The sequence below is a fragment of the Heliconius melpomene genome, chromosome 20, assembly GCF_056956725.1.
Source record: "Heliconius melpomene rosina isolate 202511_hmr_F chromosome 20, ASM5695672v1, whole genome shotgun sequence".
NCBI classification, from domain to species: Eukaryota; Metazoa; Arthropoda; class Insecta; order Lepidoptera; family Nymphalidae; genus Heliconius; species Heliconius melpomene.
Genome location: NC_140408.1, coordinates 14497497 through 14520041, shown reverse-complemented (window position 1 = coordinate 14520041; position 22545 = coordinate 14497497). Strand labels below are relative to the sequence as shown.

The 22545-nt window shown below is 33.8% G+C and overlaps 1 protein-coding gene across 2 annotated transcripts in view; it reads right to left on the bottom strand.

Annotated features, from left to right (window-relative positions):
- Positions 1–22545, bottom strand: part of LOC146528164 (homeobox protein PKNOX2-like) — a 28259-nt gene that overhangs the window by 4462 nt on the left and 1252 nt on the right. The window contains exons 2-11 of one of the 2 annotated variants that reach the window (XM_085204747.1): positions 6935–7035; positions 5866–6055; positions 5411–5540; positions 4872–4948; positions 3717–3804; positions 2913–2987; positions 2559–2698; positions 2165–2300; positions 1534–1614; positions 623–727 (exon numbers count right to left, since the gene is read on the bottom strand). In XM_085204747.1, the coding sequence (XP_085060873.1) occupies positions 624–727; positions 1534–1614; positions 2165–2300; positions 2559–2698; positions 2913–2987; positions 3717–3804; positions 4872–4948; positions 5411–5540; positions 5866–6055; positions 6935–7008 (1095 nt within the window). In that variant the 5' untranslated portion in view covers positions 7009–7035 and the 3' untranslated portion in view covers position 623. The remainder of the gene's footprint in view (positions 1–622; positions 728–1533; positions 1615–2164; positions 2301–2558; positions 2699–2912; positions 2988–3716; positions 3805–4871; positions 4949–5410; positions 5541–5865; positions 6056–6934; positions 7036–22545) is intronic. The other variant, XM_085204748.1, reaches the window with a different exon arrangement.

The window sequence follows — 22545 nt, the reverse complement described above, 5'->3', positions numbered from 1 at the left end:
GTACAAAGATAATAACAAATCAAGTTTTCTAGATAGAAACGTTAGAAATAAGTAAATAAATTATTATAATTAATTTTATTATGATTTATGTTATAGTTCATGTAAACCGATATTTTTTATTTATTTTGTTCTTCAGTCTGTATCCTGTGTATAACACGGAACATTTCTGAATTCATGAGATGGCGTATTAAGAAGTCGAGCTTAATGCCGCACTTTTCCTCGTTAGCAGATCGAGGCAATGAAAATATTAAATAATATATCCCCCCAAGTTGGAATCGAACTCACAACCGTGGCCTTTACAGTCATAGCCATGGCACAGTGGTACGAGCCAAGTGCGCCACGACAGTCTATTTTTCAAATTCAAATTCAAAATATTCTTTATTCAAATAGACTATTGTAAGCACTTTTGAATGGTCGAATGAATAAATATACAAAAAGCTGGTTCGGTAGGCAGTTCTGCTGAGAAGAGCCGGTAAGAAACTCAACAGTTGCTCTTTTTCATTAGGTCAATTATTCTATGAGTGTATGACATTATTTTTGCACGATTATATGTATAATCATAACTAAAATAATTAACCATAATTCATTTAATCATATGTCTGTATGTATATATCTGTCTCACCTCAGTGTTGCACAGGATTGAAGTTGTCAGCGTGTTCATCACGAGACTCCTCATCGGCGGACTGGTCGCCATCTTGTTCCTCGTCTTCTGACGATGACAGCAGACCTGGAAGATTGTGGTAGTATATTATATAATACATTCTATTTTTATATTATAGCCAGATTATACAATTTTACATATTTTTTTAAATTTATTCAGCATTTAGAAAAGGAAAATATTTATTTTCGAAAATGTATAAAAGTTTGAAAGTATTCAGGTGTAAGCAGGTGTTGGACGATTTCCAAAAGGCGCAGTTTTAAACCCTCTGCGTTCAAATTATTACAAGTTTTCTAAAAATATGTATACTCGTATATAAATTGTATTCTATGTGTTGTATAAGATACTAACTAATTCCGTCTATTGTTTTGGCGTGAAAGTGGAACGAATATCCAATCTTATAATATATGTAGGTTTAAAAATCTGGTATTAAAATATTCAATTCTTCACTTCTTAAGATTTTGTATTTTCAATGGCAACACTTAATGCCGCGTTTGATTTAAACTCAACCTTAACTTAAATAGAATTATACATAAGAATGTAATGTTTAAAAAAGTTTTTGATATACAATAATCTATTCTTAGCTCTTACAATGTTGAAAATTAATAAAAACCATTCAGTGAGATTGCAAGTGTCATCACACACAGTGTCGATAATAGTGACGAACGAAGCGTAGAACAAGTGCCGAATTTTTCTATCCATATGATAGATATATCTTCCACCTGCCAGCGGTCAACCGTCATCCGTCATAAATATAGGATGATTGATGATAAAAAAATGATATGTTGCAGCACATACATCAGTGCTTTCTCATTATAAAAAAATCATTCGTACAAAACATTTTTATATAAAATGGAATGAATACAATGACTCACCTGCTGTGAATTGTGGGTTGGTGAGAGCGTCCGGCCAGTACCTTTTGTTTATAGACGAACCGTTTTTACTTTTCTTTCCGCCTAAAAAAAATATAATGTTATATATAAATGAACGAAGAATCCAGTGCCATAAGCGTGTGATTGTAAACGCGACAAGCGACCCACAACCGATTCCCACTTGAGGAAATTAAATATTGAATATTTTTATAAAGTTGAGTTCCGCCACTCAACACGCAGTGCCGTATCTTAACACGGAGTATCTTAACACTACGTTCCCTCTGCCTATCCTGCTATATGCAGGATACAGCATGACTCTAAAAATAAATGTTTTATTTAGGTTCACACTGTATCTAGAATATAATAGAGTGGGCAGCGAAAACCTATTGTTAATATTGCTACTGCGTTTCTAACTTTCCCTTCAATTTTTGAGACATTATGTATTGAATGGCGGATCTGAACGCCACGCTTTATTCTCTTACCTCTGGTATCGAAACCAAAACCGTCGCAACTGACTATGAAGTCAGTCTCAAACTAGCCAATCAAGTCTTTTATATTGAGATTCATCATTACATGTAGTTAACATTAGACCATTATGTAAAATTAAATTACATAACTTCAAACCCACACTAACCTGGCTTCTCTTGACAATCGAGCATCGGCTGTAATATACGACGGCGCGCATTTATAAACCAATTGTTGACTTGTAACAGAGTAAGCCGCGTCTGTGCGGCCAGAGACCTCTTCTCTTCCTCTGTTGGGTAGGGATGCTGTGAAAATAATATCTATTATAAATACTTTTTTATTATTGAGGCCGCAGCGGCAGAAGCGGGTGACGTTCGATTAATTTTTTTCGGTCTGGCGTGGAGGCAAAACACAGCGTTGAGTTGCGCCACTCAGCAAGTAACACCTCCAGAATTGGACGGAGAATCAGAGACGGAAGTGTCCTAAGTAAAGATGATATTATATACCCAAGCATTTCATCCTCACTCAGCAAAAAAATCATAATACTAACACAAATAACTTACAACAAGATGTTGGAACAGCCAAGCTCTCATAACCTGAGTGGCGTGTCTCGGCAAGACCCCTCGTTTCCCACCTTCGTCCTCATCATCAGGCCCAGGGGGAGGGGAGCCAGAGATCGAGGAGTTGGAGTTGGAGTTTGTACCTAGAAAAGTTTAGGAAAGTTAGAAAGAATTTTTAATTATTATAATGAAGTTGAAGTACAGTATTGAAATTTTAACGCAGCAGAAAACGGATCTTGGCTTTGGAAGCATCTCAACTTTCCTTCTTCTTCTTAGCTCTTATTAATTTAATACATGCAGCTAGTTAAGCTAGCTATTGAAACTAGTTAAGGTATTATATACAATTCTAAAACTTACCCGTAAATGAGTCAGTGGAAAGAAGTCCTGCACCAATTTGTCCTATCGGCGTCGAACCTTGTACTACTAGAGGTGCTGAAATAAAAAACAAGCAATAAATTTGTGACACTTTATAATTTATACAATTATATTATCAATTTTCTTTTCAGATCGTAGCTTTATGATGGAATAGTGAGTGGTAAGAAAGGTAGAGTAAGACCTCGATTGACCTTCGAAAACACAGTATCAAAGATACTGGGGAAAGGTCACGTGAAAAACATAAAGACCCCCCGGAGGGCATATATGAAGAGGATGATGACAATGGACGAGGCGAAAGAGGTATATAGGGAATGTAGTGTTTGGCCTTCAGTATTCTCGTGAAGTCGTCTAACGTGAAGATAAATAAGTAAGTAAGTAAATATATTATAAAGCTGAAAGGTTTGTTCGGTTAACCGCTCTTATCTCAGAAACTTCTGATTCCAATTGAATAACTCCTTTTACGGCTTAAGGACAGTCATCATGTTAATCGTGTCGATGTAAGCGACTTGCGGTCAGAGTTACATTGTGGCTGTGGACGTAGTTAGGTTGTGGATTGGATTCCCAATAGAGGAAATGAAATATATAATATTTTCATTTCTTCGTTCTAGAGTCGAGGCAAAACGCGGCGTTGAGTTCCACCTCTCAACACGCAACACACCCAGAATCCAGTGGAAAATGTGAAACGGAGTGTCTCAGCACGCTGCTATCTCTGCCTACTCTGCTGTGTGCGGATTACACCCTGAAGCTTAAAAAACATATAACTAAAACAATACATCATATACTTACGTTGTTCCCTTAAAGGAGGGTAGGGTAGTTCAGTGACTGTCGGGTAGACCGGGGGATACGCGGGGGCAGGTAGCGGGGGAGCTGGGGACTGAAATAAACAACACATATAAAAATTAGAGCAGCCATACAACGAATATCGGATATTCGGCCAGTGTACTCGGTCACTAATACCCGGTCAGTGTCCATCGGCGAAAACTGTATAAAAGTCAGTGGCGTAGCTAGGGGGGTGCGAGCGGGGCGGTCGCACCGGGCATCAACAGGAAAAGGGCATCAAAGTCGACGATTAGTGTGTTTTTTCTTTGTTTTTTTTAGACCTTATACCATTTTAAAGGGCATCAAGTGCTCTAAGCCGCAAAGCCGCACCGGGCATCAAAAGGAAAGGGGCATCAAAGTCGACGATCACTTTGTTTTTTTTAGAACTCAACGTCGGCGATTACGTTTTTTTTTAGAAGTCAACGTTGACGATCACTTTGTTTTTTTTTAGAACTCATCAAGAGAAAACAGGGATCAAAGTGGATAAGTTTGTTTTTTTTTAGAAGTCATCGTCGATGATTACCTTTTTTTTTTTAGAACTCATCAACAGGAAAGGGGCATCAAGTCCCACGAGCCACACCGGGCAGCAAATACCCTAGCTACGCCACTGATAAAAGTGATTGTTTCCCATTTTTTAGACTCGCGCTGTATCCCGTATATGGCCAGGTAGGCAGAAAGAACCTAGAATTAAGACACTCCATTCCCATTGTTTACATTTGTTTGTTACATTAATGTGAAACAATTGCCACAAGAACGTTTTAAACACATCACCAAAAGTAAAATAATATTTAATGGGTATCTTCTAAAAATAAAAAAAAAGTTCCAAATTCTTGTCTCATTCAATTACAAAAAAAATATGACATATATGTACACAAATTTTATAATATATAATTTTTAATTAGTGTTATTGCAACATTATTTAATTGTCATGTCATCAAGAAACATCTATAATAATTGCGGATTGAATTACCTATCGATTGAATCCTAAAACTCAAAAACGGTTGAACCCACTTGGATAATTTTTGCTAAAAACTATTTTCTGACTACCTTATGGGTGCTTGTTATGTTTTAACTTTACCTTTGAAATAGCAATTTTCCTTAAATATTTTTATTTTATTTTACCTGATACTGTGGCGAATTAGACGTACTTGAGTGATCGTCCATCGTTCCAGATAAATTGTTATTACTCTCTACACCACCTGGAAATTACAATAGAGTAAGTTAAAAACTGAAATTTTAATAGAAATAAAATAACAGATAGCTAAGGATTCGATTCTTACTTAAGGAAATTGTTGGACTTAAATAATTTATATCACTACAATCAAACTAACGCGTTTTGTCTGTAGGTTCGATTCTTACTAAGGGGATTTATTGTAGATATTTAAGCTATTTCCATTTTACTGTTGATTTTCTGCGCCACAACGGTCTACTATATGGGTGACAATATTTCCTACAAATCCTACTTAATATTATAAATGTGACAGTTTGTGAGGATGAAGTGAGGATGTTTCACGTAAAAACTACTGAACGGATCTAGATGAAACTTTACAGGAATATAACTTATACATCAGAATTACACACAGGCAGCAATTTACGCAAACATTTTGTATGATTTAGTCTGGCGCGACCGCGTTTAGATCGCTGGTACCATAAAAACGTACCAGCGCTATAATCAGTCCTTAACAGATTCTCACTCTGCATCTTGGTTTTCAAACACGCGATGTACCTTCCACAGAAGTCCCTACATAACTCTTGGACTTTCTCGAGTTCCAGGAGATGGATCCTGAGGACCTGGAAAGAGGAAGCAGCAATATTATTATAAATAATTTTATATTGTTTTCATATTCATTATCGCTTCTAAGCATAATTATTAAGGAAATTTATCCGAATACTTAAAAATAATTTTCAATGACGTAACCTGTAAAATATTATAAGTCATTAAACACGTATGCATTAATAATTATAGATTCATATTTCAGTTGAAAGAACAAACAAATAAATACACATAAAAGCACATAATTATGAGTACTTTTCGGCACTGTTCTTTAGATTTGATGAAAATTTAATTATGAGTATTAACAAAACATAATATATGTATCATTCAAAAACTCCTTACTTGTATACTCTTAATCATTAGTCCATCAATCTCAGGATCATCAACAAGGAAAGGCCGTCTATCCCTACGCTGATGCTGTACAAAGGCCTGGAGGTCAGCACCGAAGGCATCAGCCGCTGGAGGCTCCGCCCCCGCAGTGGCTTGCTCACATCTCTCTAGGAGGAGAGCCAGGAGTGGAAAGAGAGGGTGTCTGAAAGATAAAAATAAGGACATTTAATAAGGCATGTTTTTATAGTTTCTTCTTAATTGTCCTTGATTCAATGACTTAAATCCAATTAACGTGGGTGTATTATTTAAAAAGGCAAGGCAAACGAGCGTACGGGTCATGTGATGATAAGTGATCACCACCGTCCACAACCCGGTGTAACACCAAAGGAATTACAGATGCATTGCCGGTCTTTAACTGAAAATTCATGACTTTGGAAGTGGGGAACATGTGCTAGCACTAGATTCCCTATGCTATATGCGGAATATAGCGTCAAGCTATTTCAATTGATTTAATAATTGAAATTATGAATATTGATAAAACCATTCGACTAGACTCGGACTGCCATAAGTCACACAGCATTAATTGTCACTTGGTCTAAAATGACGAAAGCATCTTGTTTATCTTCTCTTTGTTTAGTAAAAGTAGAGAGCAAACAACCGAACGATCTTCAACTTTTTAAGTTTCCTTCGCCCATAAATATATTCAAAACTCAAAGGGTTAAAGATGCTTAAACCCAGCCTGGCTTTAGGGTAAAATTATCGTTATCTGTCTTATAAAAAACTAAAAATACCATGGATAAGAAAAGGTGATACAAATTGAAATAACAGGAAGTTAACACGGTACGTGCTATCACATTGATTTTATCAATCAATTAATCTTTCGGTGCAAGGTATATATAGATATGCTGAAATTTATTGACATACGAGTATATATTATTTAATTGCTTGCTAAAAAAATATTGGTTAAACTATTATATTTCTAAATTAAATGTTTTTTGGAGAATAATTTTATTCTAAGCCCAAGAGCGCTTGAACTACACAATTAATTATTTTGTAATTAGAATTAGATTTTCAATCGTACTTGTAAACAGCCCGTTTGTCTGCCTCGAACTGCGCCTGGTCGGCGTCGGTGGCGGGCGCGCCGCCGCCCTGCATCACTGCTGCTTAGCAGCGCCACCGCATCTGGAAACGATCATTTGCTTTGTGTTAACACTCCCGTCTTCCACTTTTTGTCCAATTTTCCAAAACTTGCGCGCTATAGAGCAGGAGTGTACATTGTACTAGCAACCGTCACGGAGCATAACGCCGAGTCATAATTAGTCAATACTAAATATATTTTGCAAACAAACCCGTATGAAAACAATGTAGGTATAAAAAGCAGTGCAAGTAGAAAAATAATCTGCAAGACAATAATGGGGTGGGCGCACCATATTTTATATCAATCTGAGGCAACACTTGTGATAAATGTGACGCGTTTGGTTTTTAATATCCGTTTTTATTGCTGTACGTACACTCGCACAGTGTTTGTGCCTTCTGGAAATTGTTAGAGCTCGGAACTACTGTTGCTTGCTGTTTATTTGAGTTTTAAGAGATTTATATAGGTTTTACACATCAAGTCACAAATTACTATTTTTTTTTTTTGAAATTAAAATATCTTACAATTCAAGTTACGTATACGTATAATTATTATTTTGAGTTTCACGCTTGATTTCAGTCTAGGTATACCAGACTCAAAAAGCAAAACCTCTAGAATGGAGTGCCTTAACACTAGGCAGAGGGATCTCTGCCCACACTGATATATGCGGGAAAAGACGTAATGATAGTTTTTATAGAAACCTCACATACTCATAATTATATTCTTTTACTAAGTTTATTAAGACACCCCTCGACACTATTGTTCAATATCGAAACTCAACCCATAATCACGGCGTATACAGTCTACTGTGCCATGAGTGCTTTTTGCTTTTTATTAAATATTATGTACTAAAGTTTATACATATCATGTATAGTTATGTATACTTTACTCTTTTCTTTCCTAAATACTCTTAGTAAATAGAAATTATACACCGTGTATACATGTGTCCTAACTGAACATTATCAAATATAGAAAAAAAATATATAAAGTATAAATTATTTGGAAGACATTACATTTTTAGAGCATATTTAAATATATTAGTGGGGAATGGAGTTTCTCAACACTAGGTTCCCTCTTCCTACCCAGCTGTGTCCGGGATATAGCGTAAAGCTGATTGTTTTATTTAGATATATTTTTTTTCTTCGACGTTAGCTTTGTTTTCTTATTCAGGGTTAATTTTTGTTAGTAAACATTTGTGGGTTGGGCATAAGACTAATCTGGGGTGGACACGATCTACCAGACCAGACGTTGTCCAACTCACGACGGCCTCAACTCTTTAGTAAACATCAATATCAGTAAAGACATTATATAAAAATGAATTATTCATTAATCATTTCCTTAAATATCTTATAAAAGTTAGGCCACTTCTCGACTGACTTCCTCATATAATTACACTCTGTTATATTTCCTCTGGAAAGGGGCAACCATTTTGTGTATCCTACATAAACTTTGCGGCACACTGAGAAACAATTGTATAAATAATTGTTTAATTAATAATTTTTTTTACTATTATTTTCGATAGGTATTTGTTTCAATATAAAAATTTACTTTTGTTAAAGCCAATTTTTTAATGTTTTTGGAGATTTTTAATATTTTTTATACAATTTAAACTAATTACATATTTTATAGTTCATATTTTTGAGAATCTTTTTTTTTTGTAAGATTAATATAGTTAAAGAGTTCAATATTTTAAAAGTATCATTTAAAACGCGTAAAATATTATAAATAATGAGTGTTTTATAAAAACAAATTTTTGTAAAGTATTAATGGGATAGACAGACGGAACCTCGGAACCTTGTATTAAGACATTCCATTTTTCACTAAGACACTTCCATTTTCCGCATGAATGCGGGATACTTTAAAACGTAAGAATCGTTTTTCCTGTTCCCGTAGGAATTTCGAGAAATCTTATCTCTACACTCTCTAATCTACCTACCTATATGCAAATTTTTTTACTTTATAAATGCAGTAGTTTCGACAGTGTGTTGTCCGTCAATCTCGGTAACAGAAATTATTTATATAAAAATACACTATAATATAACCTAGTATACCACAAACCTTACAATCGTAATTACGTAAGCAAAGGAAGGGAGCAAAACACGTAAGAGCCAGAAAAAAAATGTTTATTCATTTTCTTCGAAATATATTTATTTATAATAAAAAATGTATAGGGGAAAATAATAACTAGATATCTCTAGTTCTTTTAGGCTCCACGCTATATCTCACGCAAAGCAGCAGAGAGAAGCCAGTGTGAAGACACTACGTTTCCCACTTTCTGTCCAATTTCCGACACATTGCGAATTGATTCGCAGAACTCATCTCATCAATATCATCATTACGGGAAGAGAGTTTTACTCTAAACTCCTTTACTGACTTTCTTATACGGGATAAAGCGTGCTTTGTGCAAAAATGCTTAATATTATAGGTTCATATTACACAAGCATGGTTTGAATCAAGAAGCATATTATAAAACTATGTTAATTTCAACACTAACAAGTTCAAATTGAAATATTGTTTGTTTTGTATTGATTATTCCATTTATTAACCGCTCATAAGTCTGAACTCTGACATCGATCTTGAGGGCGGTCGTGATGCAGTTTTCATTCATTCTGGTATCTCAAGATCGATCTTAGAGTTGAAAGCAATTTTTCTTTGAATACGGAAGTCGGAAATAACTACGAGTACCTACTACGAAGTCGTAGGTGAAAACTATTGTAGGTGTAGAAGAGTATCTTTTTGTAGAAGCTAAATATTTCATCTACGAAAAGTATTGAGTATGTGCTATAAGTGAGTATACTCGTACAAACACAGACATGCAGCACTATTAGTTATTTATATGCGGCGCGCGTTCCAAGTGTTCAATTTTGAATATTTACAATACAAAATATATCTAACGCTGAAAACTCGACGCCATTTAGATACGCGATTGTTTTGCTAAATAACTAAATGTATCTTGTAGATCTGTAGACACGCATTTTACTTGGAGAGGTAGTGGATACGAATTTCACGTTTGTTTTCTAGAAATAACTATTCTTTTTGTCTTATAATTTTTGGTAGATACTTCTTTTGAGTTAAAAAAAGCCATTTACATTTTCAATGTTTCCGCATAGCAGGGTAAGCAGAAACAGAGAGTACTTGGTAATACACTCCGTTACCCACGCACCGTCTAATTTTCGGGAAATTGTGTGTTGCGCGTTGTCTTCTAGAAAGGAAATAAAAATAATTTAATTATAATTTCCCCCTAATAGGAATGACTGTATGTATAGCTAATGTTTGTGGGTCCCTACTCGGAGTAATGATTGTATTTATTTTCTTTCTCCTCTCTGGCAAACCAAAAGCTCTAAGCGCGGCGTAAAGCGAGCATAGAAATGTCAGTTGGCACTACTGTTACACTGGAAGCTCGGTAGGCGGTCCTACTGAGAAGAAGAACTGCTCCTTTCAAATTATAATTTACAATATATTTATGACCATCATTAGCTTCCCGAGTAAACACCAAAATTATCATTAGGTGGACTTAACTCTGTTTATCCTGCTATACGGGAAAGAGCGTGAAGCTGCTTACTTTTAACACTCTCCACGACACATCGCAGTCTCATTTAAACTTTATTCAACATTAAAATGCTTGTACAAAAAATAATTTTGCAATATAAAAATAGTATATAATTATAGTTATAACTAAGTAGGTTAGTTGCGCCTTCAGTCCACTTATATTAGCACCGTTCTATAGCAACATACAATTAAATTTCTAATTTATTACCTCTTATCGTATATAACATCGCGCCCGGAGCGAAAATGCCAAAATGACTTAAGAAATCGGCCCACGACATTGTTTTGATTAAATATCGTATAAGATAAGCGTGGTATGTTCACGCTGTATCCCGCATATAGCAGAGAATGCAGAGAGATCTAGTTTTGAGACTCTGTTCCTCAGTTTCAACCAAAATTTCTGTGTTGCGTCGTGTTACTAAAGTGAGGAAATTAATATAATTTATTCCCCCGAGTGGGAATCTAAGCCACATCCGTCGCGTTTACAGCTCGCTGTGCCACTGCACCACGATGGCCTCTGCTAGAGTTTAGTACCTACTAAATATAATAAAGAGTATCAAATATTTAATATTTGTTGCAATCTCTCAACAAAGACAATTAATTAATTAAAAATGTAACAGGCAAAACCTAATCATAAATAATGAGGCCATTCTGCCAGGCGCAGGGACAAAAACCTGTCACTGTAAACGCAACAAATTATTGGTTCTATTCCCACTCGAGGAAAAGAAAAGCGAAGGACGGAGTATCTTGACACTAAGTTATTACCCCATAGCTGAATAGACAATTTATTTTAATTGAGACAGTCCAAGATTCAAATTCAAGTGCCACTTACAATAATAGACAATTACAAGAACACTTGAATACACCTCCGTTATACTAATTGAAATAATTAAGCGAGAAAAGCGAATTTAAGCAAAAAGAGCGAATTTCTTTTTTTAAAATTTTAATTGTCTACTCGACGACGGTCCTCTCAAGTCCACTCGACGTTCCAATATTAACGAGATGGAATAATTGAATTATGATTTTTAAGTGCAGGTTCGAATTTATTCGGTAAATCTTGAATTTATCCTTGTTTTTAACATTTTCAAAGTGTTACAACAACACTAGGTTGTAGATACTTTTATTACATTAAAACGTATAAAATAGAAAAAGAAAAATTGAGACCGTCAAGGCGCAGTGGCACGAGCGTTTGTTTCATAACATTGTGTGTGGCGTAACTCAAAGCCACGCTTCGCCATGATACCAGAGCGTGGAAATGAAAATATTAAAAAATTCTTTCCCCCGAGTGAGAATTCAACCTACAACAGTCTCGTTCACAGTCATAGCTGTGCCACGACGACCACGTCACTACTAAGAACAATTATAATAATGACATATTTCTCCGATCTCCTTCCGTTCACACATTTTATGAGTAAACTCAACTCTAGACGAGAACGAAGCAGGAAGATACAGTGTGTTCTACAAAAAGCATTCACAAACAATACCTACAGGGGGTGTTAAAATCGATAATGACAATGGCAAACACCCAAACAGCCAACGCTAACTGTTAAATAAATATTGTTAGCAACAATTAACTTAATTTTACACCTTTTAAAATTCTTCGAGCACGTTTTTTTACTTTAAATAGGTGGTTGTAATTTAATACTTTGTGAAGGCACGTGTGGGATGAGTTATAAGATTTTTGGTTTTTCTTCGGAACCTAGAAATGAATTTTGTAGAGAAACTAATAATATATAAGCACTTAAGCTCATGCCTCATACATAACTCAAACCTTATTATCACGTTAATGTTATTCTAAACAGTCTTGTAAGGAGACGGCGGTTAATCTGTTTCCTTTTGATTTAGTGTAGTGCACTGTCAGTGTAAAATTGTATGAGTGACTGTATTTATTTCTAAAATACTTACGATTTCGATGTACGAAGGAAATGCATTTTATTAAATCGCGTAATAAAATCGCTTTCCGCTTATAAGTTGTACTATACAACTAGTGTTATTAAACAAACGAGTGTAGAACTAAAAACAGGTTACAATGCTTGAGTAAACTAACCACTTGAATGACTACTGGGCGGTCTTGTTTTGCCGGTGGTAGTCGATTTGATTATATATTTTATTTAAATATAAGGTTTTATAAGGAAAGTATAAAACATGTAATTATAATATATTTATTTTTAGTAACGAGGCAAAGCGCGGCGTTGAAATCCTCCACCCAACATGCAATTCGGATCGCATTAAAATGCGATGTGTATTTACAAAGATTGAAACGTACATTGATGGTAAGAGATTCGATTTTATACAATGTAACAAAAGAATAGAGACAATATTGTTTTTATTCACATTTTAGGTAACTATTTATTTAAATGACAATTGCTATTAAATTTGAACCCACAGCCACTATAAGTTAATCCACATGACATTGTCCCGTCACATTAATGTCAAAAACGTCTGTTTATCATATATTTAAATATTGTTAAGGGTAATTTAAGATACCATCACGCACGTTCACACCTTCTTGTATTGCATTCTAATGTGATTTGTCTCGATAATATTTAATTTTTTTGTCGGGCTGTAAGTGTAAACGCGACGGCTGTGAGTTCGATTTTTACTCTATAAATTATATAATTATTAAAATTATATAAGTAATTATTAATTATTAAAATCGATAAATTATATAATTATTTTACGTGGCATTGAGTTCAGCACAAAATCAAAACATAATAAATAATTAAAACGCTATCAAAATCGGTGCATCAATAGAAAAAAAGGGGAAACGCCAATAAATATTTAATTTATATACAATACAAAAAAGGCGCACAAGTTCGGAAAACCCTTCAGAATGTATAATATTCGTTAAATAATAGAGAAGGCATGTTAAGATACAAATTCTAGACGGCGTGGGGTTACGGAGGGTAATGATAGGCATGGCGTGTGTTTTTATCGATATAAATAAACAATATAAACCTTATTTGTTATTGAGTGATTCACAGACATCGCAAAGCCTTAGAACGCGGCGTTAAACGCTGACATTTGGCATGCAAGTTATAGGACATGATTTTTAGAAATTTCGTTTTGGAGTCCTGGCAAACAAAGTTGAAGGCGAGAATCGTCTTTCTTTCCCTCGTCGCTTTGGCAATGTAGAGATTAAAAGTATTAAAACACTCCGTCCTTATCTTAGGGGGAACTCATCACACAATGTTTCATAAATTGGGTGGTGTATGGAGAACGGAATGTCCTAACACTATGTTCCCCCTGCCTACCTTGGTATATGCGAAGATAGAATAAAAACAAATATTACATCCATTTAACTCATTACAATCGTAGGTTCGATTCTCAAAAAAGTAAAATACTTTATCGTATCTAAATAGAACATCACTAGCAAGCAACATTTCCATGTAGGTCGCATAAAAATAACATTTTCGCGCCACCCAAAAAGAACATCTGCTCAAATATTGAGTTGTACGCTGCTTCCCTAGAATACGAGATGTATCCAAAAACTGCCTTATTATACTTAAATATTCCTGTTCCTGTTGCTCAGTGGTTGAAACCTGAATATATGTAGTAGCGGCTTCTTTTTGTGCGACGTTTGTGGGTCCTATTCCGAATTTTCGAATTCAATTTCAAGCAAAATCACACCGTCCGTTCCCAATATGCTTAGATATTTAAAAAGAAAAAGTAGATGTTTTTCGACTAACAACTATACACTCTTTTTTTAAAGCTTCACACAGTTTCCCGCACATAGCAGGGTAAGCAGAGGGAACCTAGTGGTACCCCGTTCCTATTTAAACACTTCCATTCCCCACTTTCCGCCGATTTGTCATTACCAGCGCAAAGAAATGAAAGTATTAAATACTTAATTTCCCCGAGAAGGAATTGAACCCACAACCCTCGCGATTACGTCCTAAATTATTTGCTTAATGCATAAATATTAATAGATGTCCGATGACATTTGTCACTATTAATATAAAAGGCAACAGTTAACATTATTTAAACAACCAGTCCATCAACAGATAACATCTAAATAATCACGCACATATATTTCTATCAATATAAATTACTTTAATCATAACAAACCGTAGATATTAAGGGGGAAAACATAACAAAAACAAATAGACATTGTTTCAGGGAATCCCCGATACAGATGAAATTGGCTATAGGTAATAGGAAGTCAACTATTTTCCTCTTCCCAAAATAGGTATATAGGGGTAAGGGATTGGGAGGATCGATACCCTCTAACCTCCCATGGCGAATTCAAATTTGAATTTGCTGTCGTGTTAAAAAACACTTGCATTTCAAACACGTTCGCGGGTAGTTTTAATTTTGTTTCATTTTTCTTTCATTATTATCATTAGCAACTAAGAGCTATGCTACTTTGGAAGTGGGATTTCGAAGCAAATGTTGTTATTTTATGTGTCGATTTACTAATTTCGTATTATTTTTATCTTTGGGCCATATGAAGCAAGACAAAGCGCGGCGTATAGTTCCGCCACAATATCCAGAAAATTGGGCAGTGCTTGGGGAACGAAATGTCTTAGTCCACCCTTCTATGAGCGAGATACAGCGTGAAACTAAAATAAAAAAAAAATCATCAAAATGCATTTATATTCCGAGAATACAATAATAGATCACTTGTTTCTTCGTATTGCGTTATCAGTGAGAGAAATTGGATGTATTATGGCACTTCCTTTAACTCTAGACTGGGATTTTTAAATAGAAATATTTTATGGAATAATTAATCTTATTAGTAACGACAGACTGGACTTAAAATTTGGCATCTAGGGAACCCTACTGTTAGTGCTCCTCTACACTCCTTAACCTATTTAAGGAATGTATAAGAGCGCTAAGACAGGATTTCTCGAATTTTCTAAGACAACGATTAAAAACAAGATTTTTGTTTTTATGTTTTAGAATTCACGTAAACAAAGTAATGGGAAGAAACCAGTTTATTATAAAGCCCTGTACTATGAAAGTGGAAAACCACGGAATCTCTTTGATACTGAGACAAAATTTGAATAGTCTTACCCACTTAGGCATACATGCCTAGATGGCTATACATAGCATATTACATTTTAGATGCCCCTCTCCCCCGCTCTGGTAACAGTGGCAGTGTCAAAGCGCGACGTTGAGTTCCGCCACTCAACACGCAATGACTTCAGAATCTTACTAACTGTACAGCTTTACCCTTTTTCCCATATAGGAGCCTACCTACGCTGCCTACCTACGCTGCCTACCTTACTAAGCTTCTTTTAAATATTCAAGTAATTTAATAAATGGTTAATAGATCCAAAGAATTGAATAGATATCTATCTAGCTCTCAAATAAGAATCCCATTCACGTACATAAAGTCTGGAACAGAAGTCATCAATTTGTCTTTTCAGCTGAAACCTCGAAAGTTATATTCCAAGAAATCTTAACCAACTTTTACGTGTAGATTTGGACCAGTTTTTTTATTTTTTTTAGCTTAACGCTGTATCCCGTATGAACGGGGTAAACAAACTAGACAAAGTTAAATAAATTTATTCAATTGCGGAACTTAACGCCGTGCTTTGTGAAAAGAGGGCAAAAATACGTGGATATCGAACCCACAACCGTCGCCTTTTCAAACAGACGCGACTCACAACTTAATACATAATTTTCTGCTTATATTCTGATATAGAATAATAATATGCGGAACCTTAACCAAAATGAGAAGCCATCTGCATACAAATGCTCCTCGACCAAGACTTAAACTCAACACTGAAGTGTTAAATATATTCGTAAAGTACTATTTAAGTGTTAACATCGAATTACTTAAAAAATATCATAATATTTTTACACTTTTATTAAGTCAACTTGTAACTATTATACGAGTATGTTATAATATCTAAGCTTTATCTAAGAAACTAAATTTGTCGCTTGTTATGACTATACAAGTCATCATGAAACTTAGCAGTAATGCGTAGTTTAACTGACAAAACAATAATATGGTGTGACCGAGTTCTGTATGACGACACGCAAGGTTGTGGGTTCGATGCCCACTCGGGCATTAGCCCGAATTGAATATTGAATATTGCAGAGCAGGACCTTGAGTTCCGCCACTTAACACCCAATCCCGAAAATTGCTGAAAAGAAGTGTCTAAATAGGGACAAAGTGTCTTAATACTAGGTTCCTAGGTTCCTTCTGTTTCCCCCCAAAGTGCAGGATACAGCGTAAAGCTATAAAAAATGCTAGCAGCTGTGATAATGGAGCCAGGAAGGACCTGTATAGTGGAACTCTTCAGAGATTACTAGTAAGCCACCTGAGAGCTACTTCTCGCTCTGTCTCGGTAGGCAGGATGAGTTTGAGATTACATAGACTAAATTAATTGTTATAAAATAAAGAACAATTAAAATAGCGACAAGAATTACTATTTTAATCTATAATTTCTCTATGAACAAAAACCTCTACATAAATTTAAATTATTTCTTTAGAAGAAAATCATCAGCGAATTTTCTTAAAGTAAATTGTTGGTCCCAGAAATGTATAGTTAGAATATAAAATACTGGAAAAAATGGAAAAAGTACTCCTATTCTTGTATAAATAAAGACTATTTTACAATAATTATACGTTTAATAAGCATTTTGACAAAAAGCAGAAGATTCTTGTGTTTCTAAATGACTTGTCTTTTGTTCGTTAATGTAATAAAGACAGTTGAAGTAGCCAGTTCGAATTAAGGCAGATTAAAAATATTTTATTCTATATTAGATAACAATAAAAACCTTGCCCGATTGAAACAAAACGTCAAAGTGTAGTTTTTTTTATTTAATCTTCATTTTCGAATAACAATTCAGATTAAAAAGTAATTGTCTACTCTATAGGCCAGTAGGTTGACTTTTATTATGTTAAAAGAGGGTAATAATTATTCTGGAAGAAACCTATTTTCTTCATAAAAAAAAATGAATATATAGAATTTTATTTCTAGGTTTGTTATTACATTTAAAAACTATCTGACCGTACATAACAGTGGTTTACATTAATTCTTAGGAATATTCGTTATCGTGTACAAAACAAAATTTCTATAACGTTTTCCATTCCTGTCGAACGAAATTTCGGAAAATCCTCCTAGGACACTATATGCCAAATTATTGCTTTCTACGTAGAAAATTATTTTAGGATGGGCTCTCTGGGAACTCTATTCCTACGCCCACACTGCGTACCCGAACAGATCTGTCAATCAGCTAAACTCCAGATCCCCTCCAAAATATTTCTCGATACGACCATGGCTTTGTCTGTCACTCAATAAGTAACGGACGATGAACCTTTATATTTATGTACATGTAATATGTAATGTATGTTAAGTCTGTCGTGGAGTAGCAGTCCCCCCCTTGTCTACCCTGCTATATACGGGATACATTATAAAGTAAACATAAATATCATGGATATTTGGACAAAATCTTGCAGTAATTTAATTTATTTAACACGCTACTCTAAAATGAACAATAAATTAACTCAATGGCGTGTGTTGTCTACCAGAGCAGAGAAATTAAAATAATTTAAATATAATCATACTCCCGAGTGAGGATCGGCCTCAAAGACCAAAATGCAAGAGATTTATAAAAAATAAAACAGGTCACGTGATCCGGCTAGTTCTAATTAGAAATGGTTGTGCATTTCCAGTTTGTTTCTTTTAATTAAGTTAGCTTAATGAGTGTTTTGCATAAAGAGTGCATACCCACAATTTATCTCTTGTTCAGTAGGTATAAGAGGAAAAATATAAATTTATAAAAAAGAATATAATATTTTGTTTTTCGAAAAACTCAATCAAATGTATTTCTAAATCACGCTTTTTCCCGCATAATTTCATTTTCCGCCAACTTTTCGACACATTGCCTGTTGAATGGCGGAACTCAACGACGCGTTCTCTACCTACCAGAGCAAAGAAATAAAAATAATGCGGAAACCGTAACACGTTAAGTACATATTAATTATATGTACATATATTATACTAATAATAATTCATCATATTTCCACTTCACACTTTGTACATATTTAAATAATAATAATAACTCGACAAACTAAATAAATTTCCGAAAGAAGCAATATCTTGAGGTTAAACTTTAATATAATATCCACAGCTAGCCAATTATACTGGCCGGCGTCACTTGTCAGTAATGGCGGCCGTTCCCGCCTTTTTCGCTGTCAAAGCGCTTTTTTAGCGGGAAGTCTTTTTAGTGTTAAATTTTGCGTTCGGTTTCTGCAAGGATCATATTTTTAAAAAATCTTTTTTCATTCTTAATATTATTGGCTTGGAAAAATTTTATCAATTTTTCCAAGTTGATATTAAACTTTGTTATTTATTGGGTGCGTTTAAGTGACAATACGTAGAGGCGTCAGTTTAGGTAAAATACCGGCTTTTTTTTGGTTTCACGCAAATTTTACACCTCAAGAAGTATTAAAAGAATCATAAAGTATAAAAGCCAGTCGTGGTGCAGGGGCACAAGCATGCAACTGTAACTCTGCAGGATGTGGGTTCGATTGCCATTTGAAGAAAAAATATAATTATTATTTTCATTTTCTCGCTCTAGTAGCCATAAATCTGAAAATTATATGAATTTAACCGTGATACCACTACGCGACTTCAACATAAATAGCCTTAACAAATAGACAACATAATACATCCTAAGAGATCCATTTTTTCCTTTTGTGGCACGAATCCTAAAAACGCGACAGTAAAAACTATTTTGTATTAACATGACATTTCAAATGTCAATATCCTAACTATGACTTTTTAAATAGATACAAACTTAGGCAAATCTCTAGCCACAGACTACATAACACTAACTAAATTGGAAAACTTTAAATGAAACATTTAATTAGGTTTGTCTTCTAAAAGCTCATTTGCTTTGTTAAACTTGATATTTATTTAAACATAAAAAGGTGGCTAAGGGCAATAATGGAAGCCACCAATTGTAACCTATATTTTATTATATTTCGTCAGCATTTAACGCAGTAACCAATTGAGACGTCTTAAAAATTATTGAAATACTTACATTAGATGTTACATAAACTGGCTAATTAAATGGAAAAAAAATATTCTTACTCTGAGGTATAGCTAGTTGTGTGAAGTGCGTGAAATGCATGAAAATAAACAAAATATCGGGCTCGGTTTAATCGGTTTTACAGATATTGTAACAAAACTCAACGGTTTTATCAAAGCTACAAAGACAATGAAATCTAAAAACTTTAGATTACCAAATAAAAATATACATTTAATGAACGATTTAATCCTGTCGTGATATCAGAGTACCAATATATTGAAAATAGTCTTATTTAGCCGTAAAATAAAAGTTCACATTAATGTATGTACATCTTGGTTTAATAGAAGCAGTTTTAGATAAACGATGTCTTTGATTTGATATCCTGAGTAGGTACTCTTTTTTAGTTTTAGTAGATAGTAGGGTCAGTCAGAGGGAAACTGGTGTTAAGACACTCCGTTTTTCTCACTTTCGTTCCCCACTTTCCACCGAATTCTTGAGCCACTACAGCTCTAGCGGCAGAATTCAACGCGACAATACTCATTAAAAACAAAAACGATTTTAAAATCTACATAGATATAAGCTTAGATTAAATTATACTTTTAAATCAGAAAATAACAGTTCAAGTACATAGTATAGATAATAAATAATTAGGAAGCAACTCAAAAGACCGCTGTGGTTCGGGAACATAAGGTTGTCGGGCCACGGCGTATAAAGTTATATTTTCCTATGGCTTCGACAATGTGGTCAAATGGAAATAACTAAGATTTGTGTATGACACATGACACAATTTACCTACTCTATAAATAATATAATTAGACTACAATAAAAATAATTTTCCAATTCGGACTGCTAGTTTCTGAGAATAGTGCATTCAACCAAACAAACTCTTCAGCTCAGTAATTTCAGTATAGTAAGATAGTATAATCCTTAATGTGTGAAAAGCATTTTTTAAGTATCATAAAATCTTTGGCAGGATTATCTTCGAAAAGATAGATTACCTTAGATTATTTCACTTTGGAGTTCACAAAAGCAAAGACCTGATAACCGAATATCTAGTCAAATTATACAAATGCAATTAGATAATACACAAAAAAATCTAATATTTGGGAAGTTATCAAAGGAGTAGGAGCAAAAATTATTATATTTATTTTTTTATCTGTTTGTGCATATGTGCACGCTAATATTAAAAATGACTAAATCAATTTAAAAGTTTTACTTTTCTCTTATGGCAAACTTCCCTTAATATTTGGTGTTTGTTTTATTTAAAACAACATACAAGTTATATCAATGTAAAGTTCGTTGCTCGACAAATTGCTACAAAAAACTATTTTATTTAAATTAATTCATATATTTATTTATTAAATTTTATATATTTTCTTTTAAATGATACTTTTATTAGAACACAAATTAGTAAATTATGTAGTTCTAGCGGGTGAAGCCGCGAGTGCTAGTGTTAGTTATAACTAAGTATGTTCACAGATTGGATTCGTTACGTTTAATCTTATTTGATTAGATATTTATATTATTCCACTAGACATTACAAACACATTAAGACTTAAAAAATAATTACAATTTTATTAATTGTAACAAACGCAATTTATGTATGAATATGTGGATAATAGGTACCTACGTATGTTTATTATACCTATTTATTTCTCAGACCGTACAATTGCCTACTTAACTAAAAAGTGTAAGTTGAAAAGATTCACGTTCTGTCCCGCATATAACAAGGAAAGCATTATAACTAGTGTTAAGAGATAAAAAACTACGTTTTTAACTCGAAAACTGTGAGGACAGTTTTACATTAGGTTCCGTTTTTCCTACCCTACTCTACCTATACTCAGGGCGTGAAATAAAAAACAAGGTGATCATTTTGGCATAAATTTATTAAAACGGTGTCTATATAAGTAATCCGATTAACAAATTACATCAAAATCCTAACGTTAATCTTTTAAAATATTCAGCTTTAATTAATCTTTAAGATAAGATATTGAAAATGGATAACAATATAACGGAATAAGGAAAAAACAACGGCGAATTAGGATATTATAAGTAATTCTTGCTATCTAGATAGATATAAATGGCAAAAGGAAATCCTTTAAAGGACAGACTTCTGTTATTATCTTATATATATAATATTAGAATATATTTTTTAGTAGTGGGATTCGAAACCGCGCGTCTTCGAAACGATCGTCGTGAACATAATATAGCTTAGTGCTTAGACTCTTATACAGTCTTCAAGAGGAGCAGGTATGATATAGGTAGGTTTATATTTTTAGTAAAAAATCCTGTATGATTGATACCTTTAGACATCTGTCTCTTTATTATATTTCATTTCTTATAAGTCACAGACACAAGATACAAAATGATGGAAAAAAAATTATGGTAGACCTAGAAAAAGATTTTAGGCAGGCAGACCAAGATTGTTTTAATTCAAGCTGTATTCCGCACATAGCAGGGTATGCAGAGATAACAAATTAAGTCTGTTAATTCTTATTTTCAATACAATTCTTTGTTAACATACAAAATAAAATATTGTTCATTCAAATTCAAATTTTAAAATACACGTCAAAATATTCAGAAAAATAATTTTATTTTTTATAACTAGCATAATTATCATAAAATATGGTATTACTTTTGTTATAGTTTCACATATTATTCTGTATACAGATATAATAATAAATAATAGAGATATACATACAAGACACTTGAGTAAAGTTATGGAAACCAACACTGCACTTTGTCCTTCCAGAGCAGCTAAATGAAAATAATTGTCTTTCAATTGGGGATTGAACCCACAACCAAAACTTACAAATCAAACACAGCACTGCACCACCATTGCCCCTAATCTGATGAAATTTATCATAATTGCAAAAACTACAATAAAATAACTTTGATTAAAGTAATTAAAGATCAATATCAAAAAATATTTTTTGCTTATGTAATGTTATTATTGTACAATTAGACATTATCATCAAATTCAAATCTTGAAACAAATAAGATTATAATGATTAATGTAA